The following is a 16,686-nucleotide window of genomic DNA, read 5'->3' on the forward strand; positions in this document are numbered from 1 at the left end:
TCCCAACCCATCACAGGAACTGAATGGCAAATGAGAGTGGATTATTGTTGTAGAACATAGTCTACTTCTGCTTGTCCCCATAAGAGAACCACATTTGGTGCTAGGTATAAACGTTTGCAGAGGGTTCTACTTAGAACGAGAAATGTACAATAAGATCAATCAATCACTGTGTACAGTGTGTGTAAGGAGAAACCAAGAGAGAGGATCAGAGGGAGCATGCCTAAGATCACACAGATAGGACAGGCTATGGGATTTGGCTCCCTGACTTATCTAGTGCTACTCTTTGGACCCTATGATCACTCAGCTACACATGCCTCTCCCTACTGTCAATATGCCTTGTCTATTGCTGTTTTGGTTAGTGATGGTCTTATTTCACCGTAGAGCCCATAGCCCTGTCCAATATGCCTTAGATAGCCCTTTTGTTCCAGCCCCCACACATGGAGTGACCTCACCTGGCTTAACTGGTGAGAAGAAACAAAACCTCTCGTCACTCAATGCCTAGGTTTACCTCCACTGTACTCACATCCTACCAAAGCCTTGTCTATAACATTATGCCTTGAATCTATTCTTCTGCGCCCAGATATCTGCCCCTTTTACTCTGTTCCGAACACACTAGACGACCAGTTCTTATAGGCTTTAGCCATACCCTTATCCTACTCCTCTTCTGATCCTCTGGTGATGTAGAGGTTAACCCAGGCCCTGCAGCCCCCAGCATCACTCCCATTCCCCAGGCGCTCTCATTTGTTGACTTCTGTAACCGTAAAAGCCTTGGTTTCATGCATGTTAACATTAGAAGCCTCCTCCCTAAGTTTGTTTAATTCACTGCTTTAGCACACTCCGCCAACCCGGATGTCCTAGCCGTGTCTGAATCCTGGCTTAGGAAGGCCACCAAAAATCCTGAAATTTCCATCCCTAACTATAATATTTTCTGACAAGATAGAACTGCCAAAGGGGGCGGAGTTGCAATCTACTGCAGAGATAGCCTGCAGAGTTCTGCCATAGTATCCAGGTCTGTGCCCAAACAATTCGAGCTTCTACTTTTAAAAATCCACCTTTCCAGAAACAATTCTCTCACCGTTGCCGCTTGTTATAGACCCCCTTCAGCCCCCAGCTGTGCCCTGGACACCATATGTGAATTGATTGCCCCCATCTATTTTCAGAGTTCGTACTATTAGGTGACCTAAACTGGGATATGCTTAACACCCCAGCCGTCCTACAATCTAAGCTAGATGCCCTCAATCTCACACAAATTATCAAGGAACCTACCAGGTACAACCCTAAATCGGTAACCATGGGCACCCTCTTAGATATCATCCTGACGAACTTGTCCTCTAAATACACCTCTGCTGTCTTCAACCAGGATCTCAGCGATCATTGCCTGCGTGCGTGATGGGTCCACGGTCAAACGACCACCCTGCATCACTGTCAAACGCTCCCTAAAACACTTCAGCGAGCAGGCCTTTTCTAATCGACCTGGCCCGGGTATCCTGGAAGGATATTGACCTCATCCCATCAGAGGATGCCTGGTTGCTCTTCAAAAGTGCTTTCCTCGCCATCTTAAATAAGCATACCCCACTCAAAAACGTTGAACTAAGAACAGATACAGCCCTTGGTTCACCCCAGACTTGACTGCCCTTGACCAGCACAAAAACATCCTGTGGCGTTCTGCATTAGCATCGAATAGCCCCCGCGAAATGCAACTTTTAAGGGAAGTCGGGAACCAATATACTCAGTCAGTTAGGAAAGCTAAGGCTAGCTTTTTCAAACAAATTCTTCCTGTAGCACTAATTCCAAAAAGTTCTGGGACACTAAAGTCCATGGAGAATAAGAGCACCTCCTCCCAGCTGCCCACTGCACTGAGGATAAGAAACACTGTCACCACCGATAAATCTACGATAATCAATCATTTCAATAAGCACCCCCTGCTTCTCCTTCACACAAATCCAGACAGCYGATGTTCTGAAAGCCCTGCAAAATATGGATCCCTACAAATCAGCTGTCTGGACCCTCTCTTTCTAAAATTATCCACCGAAATTGGTGCAACCCCCATTACTAGCCTGTTCAACCTCTTTTCGTCTGAGATCCCCCTTTTCAAAGGGGGAGACACTCCAGACCCAAACCGTTATAGACTTATATCCACCCTGCCCCGCCTTTCTAAAATCTTCGAAAGCCAAGTTAACAAACAGATCAACAATCATTTCGAATCCCACCGTACCTTTTCCACTATGCAATCTGGTTTCTGAGCTGGTCATGGGTGCACCTCAGCCACGCTCAAGATCCTAAACAATATCATAACCACCATCGATCAAAGACAGTACTGTGCAGCTATCTTCATCGACCTGGCCAAAGCTTCGACTCTGTCAATTTTTATTTTACTAGGCAAGTCAGTTAAACCTCTACCGCTTCTCTCTCCCGGATCCGGGATCCTCCTCATCAAAAAAGCTGACTAGCATAGCCTAGCCTAACGGGACAGGGATATCATGTAATATAATTTTCATGAAATCACATGTCCAATACAGCAAATGAAAGATAAACATCTTGTGAATCCAGCCATCATTTCCGATTTTTTTTAAATGTTTTACAGCGAAAACACAATATAGCATTATATTAGCTAACCACAATAGCAAAAGACTCAACCGCATATTTTCACAATTTTTCTACCGCATAGGTAGCTATCACAAAACCGACCAAATAGAGATAKAATTAGTCACTAACCAAGAAACAACTTCATCAGATGACAGTCTTATAACATGTTATACAATAAATTTATGTTTTGTTCAAAAATGTGCATATTTGAGGTATAAATCATAGTTTTACATTGCAGCTACCATCAAAAATATCACCAAAGCAGCCAGAATAATTTAGAGAGCAACGTGAAATACCTAAATACTCATCATAAAACATTTTGAAAAAATACATGGTGTACAGCAAATGAAAGATGAACATCTTGTGAATCCAGCCAATATTTCCGATTTTTTTAAGTGTTTTACAGCGAAACACAATATAGCATTATATTAGCTTACCACAATAGCCAAACACACACATGCATTTATAGCAGCAAAAGGTAGCGATCGCAAAAACCAGCAAAATTATAAAATTAATCACTAACCTGACCAACTTCATCAGATGACAGTCTTATAACATCATGTTATACAATACATTTATATTTTGTTCGAAAATGTGCATATTTAGAGCTGCAAACCGTGGTTATACATTGTGAATATGTAGCATCGATTCACCAGAATGTCCGGAGCTATTTTGGACACTCACCTAATCTGACCAAAGAACTCATCATAAACTTTACTAAAAAATACATGTTGGACAGCAAATGAAAGATACACTAGTTCTTAATGCAACCGCCGTGTTAGATTTGTAAAAATAACTTTACCATAACAAACAGCTTACGTTATAGCGAGACAGCGCCTGCCAAAACGGCGGATAATAGGACTCAACATTTTCCACAGAAATACGAAATAACATCATAAATWGTTCTTACTTTTGCTGAGCTTCCATCAGAATCTTGTACAAGGAGTCCTTGGTCAAGAATAAATCGTTGTTTGGTTTTAGAATGTCCTTTTCTCCTGTCGAATTAGCAACCTTAGCTAGCCATGTGGCGCGAACATGCCCATCTTCTCTTGACGCATAGAGCGGAAAATTCCATAAGTCCAAATAAACGTTGAATAAACTGATAGAACTCGGTTGAGAACCTGCTTTACGATGTTATTATCACATGTATCAAATAAAATCATAGCCGGAGATATTAGCCGTGTATACCGAACGCTTATCATAAGACAATATCGAGGTGCTTCCCGCGCCTAGGTAGAGAAAGTAAATTCTGGACACATCATTCCAAAAGCTCTTGTTCGACCTCAGATCAAGCTAGACACCCCATTCCACCTTCCACTGCCTGTTGACATCTAGTGGAAGGCGTATGCAGTGCATGCATATCCATAAATATAAGGCAATTTAATAGGCAGGCCCTGAAACAGAGCCTCGTTTTCAGATTTTTCACTTCCTGTCTGGAAGTTTGCTGCCAAATTAGTTCTGTTTTACTCACAGATATAATTCAAACAGTTTTAGAAACTTGAGAGTGTTTTCTATCCAATAGTAATAATAATATGCATATTGTATGATCTAGAATAGAGTACGAGGCCGTTTAAATTGGGCACRATTTTTCCCCAAAGTGAAAACAGCGCCCCCTATTAAGAAGAAGTTTTAAGAATGAATTCTTATTTTCAATGACGGCCTAGGAACAGTGGGTTAACTGCCTTGTTCAGGGGCAGAACGATAGATTTGTACCTTGTCAGCTCGGGGATTTGATCTTGCAACCTTTCGGTTAAAAGTCCAACGCTCTAACCACTAGGCTATCTGCCGCCCCAATCACCTCATTCTTATCGGCAGACTCAATAGCCTTGGTTTCTCAAATGACTGCCTCGCCTGGTTCACCACCTACGTCTCAGATAGAGTTCAGTGTGTCAAATTGGAGGGCCTGATGTCCGGACCTCTGACAGTCTCTATGGGGGTGCCACAGGGTTAAATTCTCAGGCTGACTCTTTTCTCTGTATATATCAATGATGTCACTCTTGCTGCTGGTGATTCTCTGATCCACCTCTATGCAGATGACACCAATCTGTATACATCTGGCCCTTTGGACACTGTTAACAAACCTCCAAACGAGCTTCAATGCCATACAACACTTTCCGTGGCCTCCAACTGCTTATAAATGCTAGTAAAACTAAACGCATGCTCTTCAACMGATTTTCTACCCGCACCTGACTGCCCAACTAGCATCACTACTCTGGACAATTCTGACTTAGAATATGTGGACAACTACAAATACCTAGGTGTCTGGTTAGACTGTGAACTCTCCTTCCAGACACACATTAAGCATCTCCAATCCAAACCTAAATCTAGAATTGGCTTCCTATTTCGCAACAAAACCTCCTTCAGTCATGCTGCCAAAAATACCCTCGTAAAACTGACCATCTACCGATCCTTGACTTCGGCGATGTCATTTACAAAATAGCCTCCAACACTCTACTCAGCAAACTGGATGTAGTCTATCAGTGCCATCCGTTTTGTCACCAAAGCCCCATATATTACCCACCACTGCGACCTGTATGCTCTCGTTGGCTGGCCCTCACTACATATTCGTCGCCAAACCCACTGGCTCCAGGTCATCTATAAGTCTTTGCTAGGTAAAGCCCCACCTTATCTCAGCTCACTGGTCACCATAGCAACACCCTCCAATAGCATGTGCTCCAGCAGGTATATTTCACTGGTCATCTCCAAAGCCAACATTTCCTTTCGCCGTCTTTCGTTCCAGTTCTCTGCTGTCAATGACTGGAAGGAATTGCAAAAATGACTGAAGCTGGAGTCTTATCTCCCTCCCTCACTTTAAGCATTAGCTGTCAGAGGAGCTTACCGATCACTGTACCTGTACACAGCCAATCTGTAAATAGCTCACCAACTACCTCATCCCCATATTGTTACTTATCCTTTTGCTCTCCAGTATCTCTACTTGCACATAATCTGCACATCTATCACTCCAGTATTAATGCTAAACTAATTATTTTCGCCTCTGGCCTATTTATTGCCTACCTCCTCATGCCTTTTGCACACACTGTATAAAGACTTTCTTTTTTTCCTACTGTGTCATTGACTTGTTTGTGTTATTGGCTTGTTTATTGTTTATTCCATGTGTAACTCTGTCTGTGTCACACTGCTTTGCTTTATCTAGGCCAGGTCGCAGTTGTAAATGAGAACATGTTCTCAACTGGCCTACCTGGTTAAATAAAGGGGAAATAAAATACAAATGACCTGATGCACCCTCATAGGAATGGCATGGGAGAGCATGAGCAGGCCAGTGACTCGGCCTCCGTAATAGGGTCAGAGGCAGAGAATCCCAGGAGAGAGTGGGGACCCGGCCAGACAGAGACAGAAAGGGTGGTTCCTCTTGCCAGTGCCTTGCCGTTCAACTCAATCATAAGACCCACTGAAGAGATGAGTCTTCAGTAAAGACTTAAAAGGTAGAGACAGTCTGCTTCTCTCACACGGATCGACAAACCATTCCATAATAAAGGAGCTCTAAAAGAGAAAGCCCTGCCTCTAGCTGTTTCCTTTGAAATTATTGGGACAATAAGGAGGCCTGCGTCTTGTGACCGTAGCGTACGTGTAGGTACGTTAAACCTTGAAATCAGCATTGGCCTTAACAGGAAGCAAGTGTAGAGAGGCTAGCACTGGAGAAATATGATACAATTTTGGCGTTCTAGTCAAAACATCTAACAAGAAATGTTGCTAAAATACCTGAAATGGTTCCAATTGTTTTTCCACCATTCCTTTTTCCCATAGGGAATTTTAGAAATACTTAAAATAAGGGCAGTGTTTTGTGTAGGCTTACACTGGTGTTATGTTTTGATAACCATGTAAATCTCTCTCGGACAAGGTGACGTCGATTAATATATTTGGCTCTATTTACACTCAGATTCGAAAATGCTAATTATCATCAAAGTGGACATCATGCAAGACTACAAATCACTGCATCACTCCTCCACATCATCTCTAGCTGACACCTTTGCTAACAGGTATTGTGTCAATTTAAAACTTGCACAAGACTGTTCACAGAATTGTTAATTTAAAGAAATATTGCCAATTTATTAATTACTAAATTTAGCTAGCATTAGATCGTTAATCCAGAGATTCTTACATTTGCCTCAATTCCGCAGTCTCATCCAGATCATCATGGCATTTGTAGTTCTTTACGATAGCCACATTAACAGCTAATTAGCATTACATTTTGGGGGGTAATTACAGGCAAATATATTGATAAAACTCACCTTGTCCTAGGGAGATTTATACTGTTATCAAAACRTCACACCAGGGTAAGGCTACACGAAACACAACCCTTAGTGTTTCTAAAATCCCCTATGGGTAAAATGAATGGTGGAAAAACGATTGGAACCATTTGCTTATTTGACCGCTAGGTTTTATGGGTATTATGACTCATACTGTGGTTCTCTATTGAAGGAGCGCCAGGCCACCTACACAATTAATGTGTGATTATGAAACTCGAGTCTGAAAATAAGACATGTGCAGTGTTGCACACCTTTTTTCCCAAAGAACCTAACTAGAGGTATGTAGCTCAACTCTTTCGTTAGCTATTGAAGTTTGAAGGTCCGAATATATGACGAATATCAAAACAACTTTACCACAGTCCTGAACCGTGAATATTATAGTCATGAGGGAAAAACACCCGAACTCCCTAAGCCCCGTTTCATGATGACAGCTTGAACGACCTCAAAGACATCCACGATTGACAATGAAATCTATTTGCGACTTTGTATGGAAATAATTATTGCCATTTTAATACATTATTCATGCTGTAGTATTGATTATTTCTACATTGCTAGCATGCAATAAAAACAAATACATACAACTCACCCGATCACGTATGCCAGCACACAGATCTGAAAAACTCTAAATGAGATTCCCAATTTTCTGTTTTCGGCGATGACATATTTTTCTGTCTTGAAATTAAGGAAACTCAGGAAAAATGATCCCCAAGTCAATTCGCCCATATTCCTGTCCCCAGAGTTCGACAGCTGGTGATCGCGCGTGTGAGACTGGCAGCACTGAAGTTAGTGTCACTGGCAACTGCATGGGCTTTCATTAGTCCAAGTAAATTGCTGCAATTCCAATGACTTGTGCCTCGGCTAACCTACCATGAACGCGGTTTTAGTTTCTGCTTTAAATTGATAATGAAACTGAGACTGTAATGAAACACAACAATAATGTGTATAAATTATCATTCTTAAATCAGATCTCTGGTCAGCTAATAATTAACAGCGAATTCTTTCAATGAATATATTTATTCCCATGACTGCCAATCTTAAACATTACCTTCACCCTATACCAGGGGTCGGCAACAGGCGCCCCAAGTGAGTTTTTGAGGCATCAAAAAAGACTGTAAAATCACTAGGAATTCATTTTTAAAAAATGTTTAATTTAGAAAATATTTTCAAAAGTATTCCCACAACAAAAAAAAAAGACATGTGATCTTGTTTCAATGTAATCACAGTATGAAAGTAGTTATTTTCAAATGCAACCTCTCTTTGGATTCAGATGCGGTCAATTAGCAGTTTAGAAATTATTATAATTATGTTCCGCGCCCGACCATTCTCTCTGACAAAAATGTGTATTGATTAGGGTACTCGAGGACTGTAGTTGGGAAACACTGGACTAAAACAACAGTTTAATTCGTATGAGCTATCAAATATGGCAAGAGCAGCCTACAGGCAACCGGCTGGGCTGCAAAAATACAATTGTTCAGTTGAGTAGCAAACTACAGCAAAGGTTAAAAAAATATTCTTACATTGGGAAATGTGGCCTGGACTGTCTGGGTAATAGACTAAATATTATGTCCATTATAACAAGCAATATGGTGTTAGGTCTAATAAATACCAAAACACATTGCGCTCATTAGGCGTGTGTGTGTGTGTGTGTGTGTAATATGACATTGTAGACTGCTGAACTGTGTCACCTGAACTGCAGTACCATCCCATTTAATTCAATCAAACTGTATATACGGAATATACAGTTGAAGTCGGAAGTTTACATACACTTAGGTTGGAGTCATTAAAACTCGTTTTTCAACCACTCCACAAATTTCTTGTTAATTAACAAACTATAGTTTTGGCAAGTTGGTTAGAACATCTACTTTGTGCATGACACAAGTTCCAACAATTGTTTACAGACAGATTATTTCACTTATAATTCACTGTATCACAATTCCAGTGGGTCAGAAGTTTACATTACACTAAGTTGGACTGTGCCTTTAAACAGCATGGAAAATTCCAGAAAATTATGTCATGGCTTTAGAAGCTTCTGATAGGCTAATTGGCATCATTTGAGTCAATTTGAGGTGTACTTGTGGATGTATTTCAAGGCCTACCTTCAAACTCAGGCCTCTTTGCTTGACATCATGGGAAAAACAAAGAAATCAGCCAAGACCTCAGGAAAAAAAATGGTTCATCCTTGGGAGCAATTTCCAAATGCCTGAAGGTACCACGTTCATCTGTACAAACAATAGTATGCGAGTAAAACGCCATGGGACCACGCAGCCTTCATACCGCTCAGGAAGGAGAAGCGTTATGTCTCCTAGAGATGAACATACTTTGGTGTGAAAAGTGCAATTCAATCCCAGAACAACAGCAAAGGACCTTGTGAAGATGCTGGAGGAAACGGGTACAAAAGTATCTATATCCACAGTAAAACGAGTCCTATATCGACATAACCTGAAAGGCCACTCAGCAAGGAAGAAGCCACTGCTCCAAAACCGTCATAAAAAAGCCAGACTACGGTTTGCAACTGCACATTGTACTTTTTGGAGAAATGTCCTCTGGTCTGATGAAACAAAATAGAACTGTTTGGCCATAATGACCATCGTTATGTTGTGAGGAAAAAAGAGGCTTGCAAGCCGAAGAACACCATCCCAACCATGAAGCACGGTGGGGCAGCATCATGTTGTGGGGTGTTTGTCTGCAGGAGGGACTGGTGCACTTCACAAAATAGATGGCATCAAAATTAGAGGCAGGAAAATTATGTGGATATATTGAAGCAACATCTCAAGACATCAGTCAGGAAGTTAACGCTTGGTCGCAAATGGGTCTTCCAAATGGACAATGACCCCAAGCATACTTCCAAAGTTGTGGCAAAATGGCTTAAGGACAACAAAGTCAAGGTATTGGAGTGGCCATCACAAAGCCCTTACCTCAATCCTATAGAAAAAGCGTGTGCGAGCAAGAAGACCTACAAACCTGACTCAGTTACACCAGCTCTGTCAGGAGGAATGGGCCAAAATTCACCCAATTTATTGTAGGAAGCTTGTGGAAGGCTACCTGAAATGTTAGACCCAAGTTAAACAATTTAAAGGCAATGCTACCAAATACCAATTAAGTGTTTGTAAACTTCTGACCCACTGGGAATGTGATGAAAGAAATAAAAGCTGAAATAAATCATTCTCTCTACTATTATTCAGACATTTCACATTCTTAAAATAAAGTGGTGATCCTAACTGACCTAAGACAGAATTTTTACTAGGATTAAATGTCAGAAATTGTGAAAAACTGAGTTTAAATGTATTTGGCTAAGGTGTATGTAAACTTCCAACTTCAACTGTATAGGCTATAACACTTCACAACAATATTCTCACACAAAGTACTATGGTAAATCTCCCAGACAATCCTTATCTAAATACTGTTGAAGGGGGTCAGGGGTCACATGCTGCTTTTATCACGTTCTGTGGGTGTTCAGCTCTTCACCAGTTCTGGGTTCAGGTTCAGCTCATTAGTGTACTGTAGACATTTAGGTTAAATTAGAGTTAAATTCTAATTCTATAGTATGTATGTACTATATGGGCTCCTCTTCAGGTTGCAAACACTTTGATTACAGAAGCTGGATAGGTCACTGCATATGAGAATCTTTTAGTCAGGCTGCTTGAGCCAGCTCATTTTTGTGTGGTAGTAATCCTGTTTTATGAGGGGAATGTAAATAGTGTTTACTTGATCCAATCCTATTTCAGATTCAGATGGAAAGATAAAACAGTCCTATGATATTTTCAGCGATCATATTTCAAATAACACCAGTCAGGTGTAAAGTAAAAGGGATTTTTTTTTTTTTTAAGTACTGCTTCAGTAGTTTTTTGGGGGATATCTGTACTTTACTTGAGTATTTATAGTTTGGAAAAATTTTCTCCACTACATTCCTAAARAAAATGTGTACTTTTTACTTCCATACATGTTCCCTGACACCCAAAAGTAGTTGTTACATTTGGAATGCTCAGGCAGGACAACAATATGGTCCAATTCACGTACCTATCAATATAACAAGTTGTCATCCCTACTGCTTCTGATCTGGCAGACTCACTAAACACAAATTKAATTTGTGTTTATGTAATAGGTGTACTGTATGTGTGTCTATAGTTTAGTTCAATGTTGTGTTAGTGTATGTAAGTTGTTTTGTCTGAAACTTAAGTTCCCCCTGCTGCTGTTTGACCAGGTCTCTCTTGAAAAATAAATGTTATCTCAATTAGAAAAACCTGTATAAAGGTTAAATTGAAATAAAAAAACTTTGCAAATTGTTTCTGAATGTTGTGTGTGCCTCTGGCTGTCAGCGTAAAAAAAGAAGACAACCGTGCAGTCAGGTTTGCTTAATATAAGGTATTTGATGTATATGTATATAACTTACTTTAACTTTTTACCTTTACTCAAATATGACAATTGAGTCCCCCCCCTCCCAAGAGTGTGCAAAGCTGTCATCAAGGCAAAGGGTGGCTACTTTGAAGAATCTCAAATATAAAATATATTTTGATTTAACTATTTTTTGGTTACTACATGATTCCATGTGTTCTTTCATAGTTGTGATGTCTTTACTATTATTCTACAATGTAGAAAATAGTTTAAAGAAAAACCCTTGAATGAATGTGTCCAAACTTTTGACTGGTACTGTATATTTTGGATCAATTGTGGTGAAAAATGTCTCCAAACAAAAAGCTTTGAATATAAAATTTGCTACATTGCTAGTGTTACCAGTTTGGAGTTTTGTATAAAAAGTTTTAAATTCACCACATACACCAAAGCGATAGAAAATAACTTTAATGCTCCATTCCATACACTGCAGCGTTGGTTTGTTTTAATAAGTCAACAGGGGGCAGCAAAGGCCCATTAACAGGAATTCAGGTACAAAATAGTACGTAWCTGCCTGTGACCTTTGTTTTGGTGTTGGGGAGTATTGAACTACTACATATCGTTGAACTTGTAATTTAACAATGTTGCAGTAGCTTGGTCATTGAACTAAATGCAAATCTTGGTGTTTTCAGTAGTGAATTACTTTCTTGCTTTGTAGCTAAGTACAGGAACTAAACACTACTTTGCAAAATTTAAATATGGGTGAAGAAAGCAATTACTATTTTTATAACTAAACCAAGACAAACCACAGCCTGTCGTTTCCAATGGGAGCAAATTAATCCTAGTGTGAAGAGCCTATTGGCACGTTCTAGCATGYATTTGGATATTTCGGCAGGTGGCCTAGTGGTTAGAGCATTGGACTAGTACCCAAAAGGTTGCAAGATCGAATCCCAGAGTTGAAGTTAAAATATGTTGTTATTGAAAATTTCTTAGACTTGTGCAGTTATAGGTAAAATTAAATTGTTAAAAAGGCTACTCTGAAGTGCGCACCCATGCACTCCTAAAAGTTGTGGAAACTTTGGCAAAGGGTAGTCTCACTTGAAACTGGTGTCTAAATTACACATTCAGGTAGCATAACCCCAAAGTGATCTGTCTTGCAGTTTGACTTCTGATTTATTCTTTCACAAAGTACATTTAGTYAAGTCTATATAGCCCTCAAGGGTCACTTTGTGTACCTTAACTTGCAGTGGGAATCAATTAGCATGGTATACTACATTTTCAGAGTAGCTTCCAACATGACATTTCACCCACCATTGAAAACTAAATCCCAGTGGAGTTGATCTGACAGGAAAATACTCTGCTCCTTGCCATCAGTGTGGCATAGGTTAATTTGGAGCATAAGACTAGGAATATGGTGGCTACATTGTGAAATACATCCCATGTAGACCAGATGGGTTGAGTCTCTCCAGCTTTAAAACCAGTGAAGTAATACCGTGGTAGAATTAAATGACAAAAATCACTCAACCATCCTGCGATACACCGCCATAAATAGGGCATTGGTAAGTACTAAGCGTGAAATGATCCTGACCACTCATAGGCAGCTGTATTTTGTACATCTTATAGCATGCCTTCACTGCAAGTGTGAATTAATGTAACATCTACCTATACTTCATGAATGACACCTCACACAACCAACTTAAAATGAAGTTGCATTGTATCAGAACTCAGAAATCTATGAAAACAGAACAAATTAATTGCATTCATTTAGCCTTTAATGACTTCAATAAAAAAAAAGTGAAAAAACTGATAACATTTGTCAGAACAGAAGCAGGGGAAACTTTTACTGTCCTCCCCTGAGACGCAGCACAAGATGGAGGGTGGACTCTTTCTGGATGTTGTAGTCGGAGAGGGTGCGGCCATCTTCCAGCTGCTTGCCGGCGGAAGATCAGACGCTGCTGGTCTGGGGGGATGCCCTCCTTGTCCTGGATCTTGGCCTTCACATTCCAATTGTGTCACTGGGCTCCACTTCTAGTGTGATGGTTTTACCAGTGAGGGTCTTGACGAAGATCTGCATGCCTCCCCTAAGACGCAGCACAAGATGGAGGGTGGACTCTTTCTGGATGTTGTAGTCGGAGAGGGTGCGGCCATCTTCCAGCTGCTTGCCGGCGAAGATCAGACGCTGCTGGTCTGGGGGGATGCCCTCCTTGTCCTGGATCTTGGCCTTCACATTCTCAATGGTGTCACTGGGCTCCACTTCTAGTGTGATGGTTTTACCAGTGAGGGTCTTGACGAAGATCTGCATGCCTCCCCTGAGACGCAGCACAAGATGGAGGGTGGACTCTTCTGGATGTTGTAGTCGGAGAGGGTGCGGCCATCTTCCAGCTGCTTGCCGCGGAAGATCAGACGCTGCTGGTCTGGGGGGATGCCCTCCTTGTCCTGGATCTTGGCCTTCACATTCTCAATGGTGTCACTGGGCTCCACTTCTAGTGTGATGGTTTTACCAGTGAGGTCTTGACGAAGATCTGCATGCCTCCCCTAAGACGCAGCACAAGATGGAGGGTGGACTCTTCTGGATGTTGTAGTCGGAGAGGGTGCGGCCATCTTCCAGCTGCTTGCCGGCGAAGATCAGACGCTGCTGGTCTGGGGGATGCCCTCCTTGTCCTGGATCTTGCGCTTCACATTCTCAATGGTGTCACTGGGCTCCACTTCTAGTGTGAGGTTTTACCAGTGAGGGTCTTGACGAAGATCTGCATGCCTCCCCTAAGACGCAGCACAAGATGGAGGGTGGACTCTTTCTGGATGTTGTAGTCGGAGAGGGTGCGGCCATCTTCCAGCTCTTGCCGGCGAAGATCAGACGCTGCTGGTCTGGGGGATGCCCTCCTTGTCCTGGATCTTGGCCTTCACATTCTCAATGGTGCACTGGGCTCCACTTCTAGTGTGATGGTTTTACCAGTGAGGGTCTGACGAAGATCTGCATGCCTCCCTGAAGACGCAGCACAAGATGGAGGGTGGACTCTTTCTGGATGTGTGTAGTCGGAGAGGGTGCGGCCATCTTCCAGCTGCTTGCCGGCGAAGATCAGACGCTGCTGTCTTGGGGATGCCCTCCTTGTCCTGGATCTTGGCCTTCACATTCTCAATGGTGTCACTGGGCTCCACCTCAAGGGTGATGGTCTTGCCTGTGAGGGTCTTCACGAAGATCTGCATCTTTACACCTGAATAGACAGTGAAACTTAAATTACCAGACCAACTTAATTATTAAAGCGCACTACTGACGTCCATTTCCGCAAGATTAAAATGTTATACTTTGCTAGCTACTGGGGAAAAGGAATACAAACAGAAAAATTTGTATTGCATGTATTATTTGCTTTCATGCAAGCCTGTACAAAAGCATACGTAACAATTATTTGAACTGCGTAGCGTTCGTTTGGCTTCCGAATTCGATCGGGCGCCATTTTGTCAGTCTAATTTGCTCAGCCAGATAAAAATACGTTAACGAAAGCAGCATAACAATTGGGGAGAAAAAAAAAACGGACAACCATAGTCATGGATAGCAAACTTGTAAATGGTATGCCATACGAGGCGTATAGTAACAAGCCTTTATTTAAATTATGGCACAAAATCAAATTATTTGGTAAGGGAAGGGTGAAAGACGACGGTTGGTGAACAAAACCATTCGACAAAACTAGGTCAAGCCGAATTCTAGCAAGTAACGTTAGCAACTCTAGCACAGTAGTTAACACATGAATAGCTGTAAAATACAAAAGTTCAACTAATATATCTACTTACGATTAACCTCGAAGTAAATTTCACGAACACGTCTTCTTAGAAACTCTTCTTGCTTCTGTGTTCAATATGATTCACGAAAGGCGCGGACACCTTATTTATACTAAGAAAACATTGCGACGTGGAAAAGCGTCATGTGACAATATCCATCCGCGATTGAAAATATAGTTCGTGCTTTAACCTTAAACTTACAATATACATTTAATTCATTAATTTTGATTCGAATAAATACACATATAACACATACACGAATTATCGATTAAGAAAATATGATTTTAAAACAATTACTCTCGGCGGAGTTACATGTAATTTAATGTGTGCTGAGATGTCTCTAGAAATTGCTAGACCACCCGTAAGTCTGTGATTGGACGCTTATATTGTTTGTCTGAACAACGATTGGTGGATACTGTGTTGGTAATGTGACTTTTTTCAAACCTGTCTGACTGTACCATGAACTGTGTCAACAACACTGATATGTTGGAAAAGCCAGCTACCGTACATAAAAAACAAACGTGGTTTGTGTCATTTGAGATTTGAGAAACTGTAAAAAACACAGTATCAGTGTTGAGGGATAATTAATGAAACAATGGAAACTTTTGACACTTGTGTGTTATGCATTTTAACAATATGTACTGTCTGTCTCATCTCCTATTGATATAGGTCTACTCATATCAACACCAAGACACACCCTTCATTCACGCTATATGACAGTTGTCACATTTGTTTCATGTAAACATAATACGTAGAGAGCAAATGTCATGGTATTTCCCAATCCTAAAAAAATCCCAACATACTTCTTAATGTAGAGCAGAAACGTGTAGCATGAGGTCCAGCCTCCAGCAGATGAGAACATGTTTCCCAGCTTTATCTGCACAAGTAAAGTATGTCAGGTTGAAGAGAAAGCTGACACTACTACCAGTAGTACCTTTCTTGCTCTACAGAGCACCTCCATGAGAAATGAATGAGAAATTCAGAGATATAAAGCAGAATGAGAAAAAAAAACACAGGCATGAAGGACCAAACTATTTTCAGACAGAACAACTTGAGGATTGTAATGTATAGGCTATTTACAGTGCATGGTAAATACAGGTTGCTTGGTAACACACCATAGTAACTAAATACTGGTTTGCCCCACAAGTAAGTGCATCTATTTTTTGAAGGCCAGATATATTAAAAAAAATATACGACTCCTTTGACTCCTGATTCAGGATGGGGTACAGATCAACCCAGTTCTAACCTTTATCATCCTTACCCAATAACAAATCATGTTTGGATTGAATTTACACTATTGATTCAGTTGGTGAACGATTGCACCGTTGGAGGTCAGGTCCAAAGTTATACATTTGTTTATTCAGAATGAACAAGGCAGAAATTGTAAAACGGTGCTCTTTGGCTCTGCTTATCTGGATCCACTGCACTGTGAAAATGTTAACATTGTTGGGTCAGGGGCAGGGCTATGAAATTAATTCCACAGGCAGGGCCAACAGCTGCCTGAAACCAGATTGTTAAGCCAGTTAGGTCCTGTAACAGCAGCAACTACTAAAACACAAGGCTGACATTTTCCATAACCTTCACAGTCTTTTCTTTTCATACATTATTTAACACGCTTTTCCTGTTGCTATAGTCCTTCTATTTTATTTCAAGAGGAGGCATAGAGATGGTCATACTGACCAAGCAGTTATCATCAGTTATTTTTAGGTGCACTGATTTTGCAGTGTGA

At 40.9% G+C, this 16,686-nt stretch overlaps 1 protein-coding gene and 1 pseudogene across 7 annotated transcripts in view; both read right to left on the reverse strand.

The window, feature by feature from the left end:
- The window catches only part of LOC111950908 (P2X purinoceptor 5), a 62,198-nt gene that overhangs the window by 17,169 nt on the left and 28,343 nt on the right, over positions 1–16,686 (reverse strand). The window contains exon 1 of one of the 7 annotated variants that reach the window (XM_023968843.2): positions 7,441–8,817. The exons of the other annotated variants lie outside the window; for them this stretch is intronic. Coding sequence (XP_023824611.1) covers positions 7,441–7,577 — 137 coding nt within the window. The 5' untranslated portion in view covers positions 7,578–8,817. Of the gene's footprint in view, positions 1–7,440; positions 8,818–16,686 lie in introns of those variants that run through there. 7 annotated transcript variants of the gene reach the window in all.
- On the reverse strand, positions 12,938–15,202 carry LOC111950909 (polyubiquitin-C-like; annotated as a pseudogene).

Source organism: Salvelinus sp. IW2-2015, linkage group LG23 (assembly GCF_002910315.2).
Source record: "Salvelinus sp. IW2-2015 linkage group LG23, ASM291031v2, whole genome shotgun sequence".
Taxonomy (NCBI): Eukaryota; Metazoa; Chordata; class Actinopteri; order Salmoniformes; family Salmonidae; genus Salvelinus; species Salvelinus sp. IW2-2015.